The following is a 6466-nucleotide window of genomic DNA, read 5'->3' on the forward strand; positions in this document are numbered from 1 at the left end:
GGAGGATGGGTGGCATGTCCTCTTGTACTTCTTTTGTTTCTATCAATAAAAAATTCAGGGTCTGTGTTAGGTTCCTAGATAAACTGTGGGTTCATGACCCTCCCAGGTACTATTTAGATTCTAGTATACGAAACTTCAGATGAGTCCTGGTTTAAAAAGAAAGTCATTATTAGCGGTTCATCCTAAAAGACACTTATGAGGCTTCATTTTTAACTATTGTACGTGATCATATCCATCGATCCAGTCAAATGCTGTTTAGAACACCTTGATCGAATGATTCTTGGCCCTTGATCCCCCAAGGATAGCTAAACCCTTGATTTTTTAAACCAGCTTCATAATTGGGTGGAATCGGAATAGGCTTCCAATTCCAGTGCCTGATTCCAACAATCCAAACACACACCATATTGATTCTACACGAGTTGTACAAGAAATGATAAAACATAGAAATAAACCCAAATCAAACAAATACATACTTTGTTAACTAACTACTGAAATGATAAAGAAAATACAACTTGATTGAAGGATACTATGAGCATGGTTTAGCGAGATCTACGGTGGAGATTAAAGATAGAGAGGATAATCAGCAAGAGGAAGAACACTGATCCGATCAGCGAGATGATGACGGACGCTGTGGTCTGATGGCAGAATTTTCCATAGACATTGCAGATTTTGTTCCACCCCACATGGGAATTCCCTTTGTCTGCAAGGATTCCGACAGCCGAAGCCGCCCCATTGCCGGAGAAGAGTAGAGCCATTACCATTAGATCCAAGATGGTGAGATACAATGATAATCCAATGGTGGCCGTCCGATTAGCGATCAAGATCACGAGCGAAATTGTTGCATATGCACATGCAATTGCATTGGCCACAGTGAAGAATCTAAGAATTACAAAGAAAAAAAAGAAAGATTAAAAGCTGTTAATAATCTAAGAATTACAAAATATGTGCCTATGTGGCTGCTCTCGTATGCAACAGCCGGCCCGCGAAAATGCCTTCTCCGCAGGTCCCAAGCAAATCCTCTGTTATGGATCAATCTTTCCCAAAATTGGCAGTTTGGCACTACGATGTTTTGATAGTTGCACTAACTCACATTGTTTTTTCTTTTTAATCAGCTTTTAACAGCTTTTTGAGAATTGTAATAAACTCGACAGCTCGTAAAATGGTAAAAGACAAGGTGATTTAGTGCGATTATCAAAAAATGGTGGTGTGCATATCACCTGACTTAGAAAAATAGAGAACTGCTAGGAAGACACGCCCATTTCACAGAGATCCACTTAAGATCGGATCCAGCAGTTGTGCTCAAATCTTATTAGTTAAGGATCCTATCGGACCACCTGGGCCCATTGATACCGTAATTGTATTAATATCCTAAAGCACAGACCAATCTTCACACTTTTTTAAACTTGCGTTTACTGATTCTAATATGCCATCATTAGCAAATAAAAAAGTTGTTAATAAAGTGTGGAGTGGCATTATCAAAACAGGGAGTATGAATATCATTTTCAAAAGTATATATCGGTTCGGATATTGGCACTACTATGTTTTAATAATTGCACAAACTCAGCTTGTATTTTCTGATTTAATTGGTATCTGAGAGCTTTTAAGTTTTAACTTTTGACATCTTTTTAATTAATAAAAGATAAGATGAGTTAGTGAAATTATCAAAGCATGGTAGTGCAAATATCAGTTTTTTCCCAACAATTTTCCAGGTCCCACATTGCCAGCTGACATGATCTGGCCCTTTAATCTGACCGGCAAACCCAAGTCTGATGGATTACCATCTGCCGCACCTTGATAGAATGATCCTAGCCCTTCGATCTATTTGACGTTGTTTAGGGATGCATTAAGAGAATCTGAACCGTTGTTTTACATGTGCCTTAATCCTACGGATGGGATGCCAACTTCTGATTGTTAGTGTAAAATGATGGGATGCCAACAGCAGCATCAACTTCAAAAGGAACCTCCTAGCAATACCTTCACCCACGCATGGAAATAGTTTTTCTGCTTTGGAGGACCTAGATCAAGATGGCATTGATCCCTCCCTGGCAAACGGTTAAAAAGAAAAAAGGAAAGCCTCCGGTTCTTCTTCTCCGGCCCTCTCCTTCATGTATTCTGTCATCCCTCTCAAAATTGCCCCCAAAACTCGGTTAAGTTTGGGAATCTATGGTCGCAGTTCTTTTTGGGTGTCTCTGTCAATCTCCGTATCGGTGGCTGGCTCGTGTGCTCAATCTTCCTGTGTTCTTGTTGGACCTCTTCCCATGATTTTTTTCCTGTGCTTTAGCTTGTTGCTTTGGTTCGTATTTTGTTTTTCTCATTGTTGATATTTTAGCCTTATTTTGTTGGCTTGAGACTTTTGGTTGTTCCCCCTTCCATGTGTATGGGGGCTTGTCTCTATTTCTTCATGATGTATCTTTTTTCTTATATAATATATCTGGTAGGGTCCACCTAACCCCAGCTTACCCATAAAAAAACAAAATAAGTACCTAAATTTGTGGGTGGCGATACCAAGCCCTCGAACACCTTAGCTCCTTTCACATGATTCAAGTGCATAGGTTTCTTGTTTAGATGTTTTCACATGATTCAAGTGCATAGGTCTCTTGTTTAGATATTTTCACATGATTCAAGTGCATAGGTTTCTTGTTTAGATGTTTTCACATGATTCAAGTGCATAGGTCTCTTGTTTAGATATTTTCACATGATTCAAGTGATAAGATCTCTTATTTGTCTCTTGAAGCCTAAATTACACGCCACGATTTATTTATTTTTGGAGAATGGGAGCTAATATATTCCCCTTCTTCTTTTGATAAATACACCTCCTCAAAACTTGTGAGGAACGTTTCGGTAGGGACTTACTAAGACAGTGGTTGTCCCATTGTTTATGATTTGTGTGATTTTGGGGCCGGAGATCAATATCAAATGAACAGTTCAGTTCAGATCAATCAAATGTGGGACCCACTACTTTAGTGGAAGTGTCTCACTGTATTACAATGGATCAAGCACTAGCTACCAAAGTGTCCCTCCTGAATTTTATTGTCAGCTATTTAATTATCTGAACTTCTTTCCTCGGTTATATGGTCATAAGTAGGGGTGGCAATCCAACCGAAACCGAACTGATACCGAATCAAAACTGAACCGAAAATTCTCAAATTTTGGTTTGGTAGAACCAAACCGATTAAAATTTCAAACTGAACCGAAACTGAATCGTTGCCTCCGATTTCCAGTGATTATGAGTAAGGGGTGGCAAAATTGGCCGAACCGAACCGAAAATTCAAATTTTGGTTTGGTTTCAGTTTGGTTGTTTGGTTCAAATTTTGGTTTGGTTCGGTTTGGGGGTCAAACCGAACCGAAACCGAACCGTTGCCACCCCTAGGCATGAGAAATGTTTAGAAATTAAAAAAAAGAGTGTCTTTATCAGACCCAAAGTTTGAAGTGGTGGATATATCGGCCATCTGGGACCTTAGCCAATTCCGGGATACTGGTTAATGGTCCGATATATTGGCCAATATATCACTTTTTTTTTATTTTGTTATATTTATTTTAATTCTAAATTAAAGAGAACCATATCCTCAGATATTGAATGAAATAATGGAGTTTGATATATATGACCTAAATTTGTGAAAATCAGTAATAACTCAGAAAAATCCTTCGAAAATTGATATATATTCTATAAACTGTAATACTTTGTCAAAATATCTCAATTTTATAGTGACATTTTGATAAAAAGACAAAATCTTGAAATAATTTTTAGATTTAAAAAAAATATACAGATATTTTCATTTTTATTTGGAAATATCACGATAATATTGCAATATTTTTAGAATATTATTTTATTTTTTATTTTCAAATTATATTTTATATACTAATGGCCGGGTAGATCCTTTCACATTCTTCATGAAAATTTTCTAAAGGATTCATTAGCCGACCCCAACTAGTTTGGGACAAAGGCTTAGTTGAGTTGAGTTGAGTATACTAATGCATTTTTTTTTTTAGTCCCGAGATTTCCCCTTGTCGGGATATTCCTAGGAATGGCATTTATGACTTAGCTTGAGAGGGCATGAATGAGAAGAGGATGAGAGGTGGCTAGAAAACAAGGAAAAATAAATTGTATTTTTAGTGTAGTTTTCCACTTGTTTTTCATCTTCTTCTCACCTTCTTCTCAGTCAAACCCTCTCTCTCCCTCCCACCCACCGAAGCTGATATTCCATAAAAAAATATTCATGGTTTCCATACATGGCCTAAAAAAAATATAGAAGAAAAGTGGCAATTTGTGCCACACCCCAGAAGAGAAAGTCTAAAGAAAAATAAAATAAAAAAATATGGAGAAATGATAAAAAATTGAGGCACCCAAATAGGAGAAATTGAGAAGAATTCCCTTACACGAGAGCGGAAGAGTAGTGTGACTTTGCCGGCACTGCAACAAACATCGGTGTTACGATCGGCCCTAAGGCGACTGGGATTACTCGAGTTTCTTTGGCGACTCCCATGACAATTGCGGCAACAAGAGTGGTCACTAAAACCACAATTCGAAGGAGAAAGTCGGAGGATCGTATTGATCTACGGTTAGCAACCTTTACATCATCCGATCGACTCCCCATCACTTGGGTTCCATCAATATTGGCCTTGAATTGGGACTCCATTATCACTAACTAATGAAAAACTAAGTACAATTGCCTGACTATGTATAACTTAGATTCTTAGGAAACAGGAGACAAATATGTAAAGAGTGGAGAAGTGGGAGTTTGTTTATATAGATTTCATAGATAACAACCCCATTTTTTGCTATATGTTATAGATAAAAGAGCACCTAATATATTTATTTTATTTGTGGAAAGGGATTTGCTAGGGACCATTGCGGTGTTGTGGGTCCAGCCCATGTAGCCCCACACCCACACACCGATTCTTATCTTGAATAGGAAATTAGGCCACCTAATTTTAGAAGGAAAGAAGAGAGCCGGTGGCATGGTGTACGTGTGTGTTTTTGGAGGAAAAAAAAAAAAAAATAACTAAGAAGCCGTGAGTGGTTTTGTGTGTTAACGTTTTTAGCAAAAAACGTTAAAAAAGAAAAAGAAAGAGAGAGAGAGAGAGAGAGAGAGAGAGAGAGAGAGAGAGAATACGAAGAAGAAAAGAAATAGGGGTTTTTCTTTGTGTGTGAAGAAACAGGGGTTTTCTTTGTGTGGTTAGGGTTTTATATTGGGACCAAAATCCAGGGCTTTTTTCAGAGCATTTCTTCTTGGAGATTTTCACCGCACCGTCGAATCTTTTCGTTGCATGGAGACTTCGTGAGGATTTGAGTTTTTTCGACTTGAAGATCGAAGTGAGTATTTTTTGGTGAGAAAGTGGGTTTTGTTGTTCGCAACGAGGTAACCCTTTTTGCTCTCTTATTTCTTGTGTTGGCTCAAGTTTGGGTGAAAACTTGAGAGAAAGACGTTGTATTACTTATTTTGATTAGTGGATATTTCGTCTGATTCGTCCCGTGGTTTTTCTCTCTTCGTTGGAGGGTTTCCACGTAAATCTTTTGTGTGATTGCTCATTTGATTGTTTAGTGTTCTTTTATCCACATATTTATTTGCTTCGTAATTTAAGTGGGGTTTCTTTGGCGAAAAACCCAATATGCAGAACGCATTTCGCAGACCAGCTATTGCATGAGAAAGCAGCCACATAGGCTCAGATTTTGTCTCATTCATTTTATTCATCTGAGGTGGCTGTTCTCTCATGCAGCAGCCGGTCCGTGAAATGGCTTCTGCGATGTTCGCTAGCAACCCCCTTGTGTCAAATATAGATACAATAGAACATATTATCTTGATTTTAATTGGTATCAAATACATATAGAAGTTAAAAATATTAGGATAAAATATTCACCAAACTTCATCAATGTAACAAGGTAGACATGAGCATTCACATGTTCCATCTCTCTTTCCCTCTCTCTTTTTGGGTCCAGGGATTGAGTAAATGCTTGTCAATTAATATCTTCTTTAATTGCTTTAAAACCATTCATCTTTTTGAACCTGATAATATCTCTGCTGTTCTTTTCTTAAAGAAGAAAAAGGATAGGGCCCACCCATATGCATGATCTAAACCATTTAAATTGTGAGAACTTATATAGTAGGGTCCACATATATGCACGATCTAAACCATTTATTTGTTAGTTTTCAAGGAGATAGGCCCTGCATGCCCTAAAAATACATGTGGATCACTTTATAATTTCAATTCTCTTAAATCTTTGTCCATATTTCTACATATACTATTTATATATAACAAAAAATTATGGGAAATGTTACCAGCACTGCTGTATTTTGATGAGGGCACTCCTCACTTTATTAAAAGTAGGGTATGGCCCGCACCATAGGATGATCCAAACCGTCCATTAGATGGGCCACAGCCTTAATAGGTTGTGGCCCAAAATTTATTTCCATAGGTTGATCCCAACCCTCCAATCTATAAAGCGTTAGGATCAACCCTCTAACAT

At 37.7% G+C, this 6466-nt stretch overlaps 1 protein-coding gene across 1 annotated transcript; it reads right to left on the reverse strand.

Moving 5' to 3' along the window:
- Positions 1-447: 447 nt before the first annotated feature.
- On the reverse strand, positions 448-4761 carry LOC143869944 (CASP-like protein 1E2). The gene is made up of 2 exons (XM_077376487.1): positions 4378-4761; positions 448-879 (listed from the first exon to the last, which is right to left on the reverse strand). The coding sequence occupies exons 1-2, from the start codon at positions 4635-4637 to the stop codon at positions 540-542; spliced, it is 600 nt and encodes a 199-aa protein (XP_077232602.1). The 5' UTR covers positions 4638-4761; the 3' UTR covers positions 448-539.
- Between the last annotated feature and the right edge of the window lie 1705 nt (positions 4762-6466).

The sequence above is a fragment of the Tasmannia lanceolata genome, unplaced genomic scaffold (assembly GCF_043159265.1).
Source record: "Tasmannia lanceolata isolate RefF3 unplaced genomic scaffold, GAP_Taslan_0.1 ptg000002l, whole genome shotgun sequence".
Taxonomy (NCBI): Eukaryota; Viridiplantae; Streptophyta; class Magnoliopsida; order Canellales; family Winteraceae; genus Tasmannia; species Tasmannia lanceolata.

Bases quoted from the DNA above. Each gene is read 5' to 3' on its own strand.
- LOC143869944 (XM_077376487.1), bottom strand. From the start codon at position 4,637: ATGGAGTCCCAATTCAAGGCCAATATTGATGGAACCCAAGTGATGGGG. The intron at 880-4,377 runs GTAAGGGAATTC...TGTAATTCTTAG, and splicing joins CACTACTCTTCCGCTCTCGT to ATTCTTCACTGTGGCCAATG.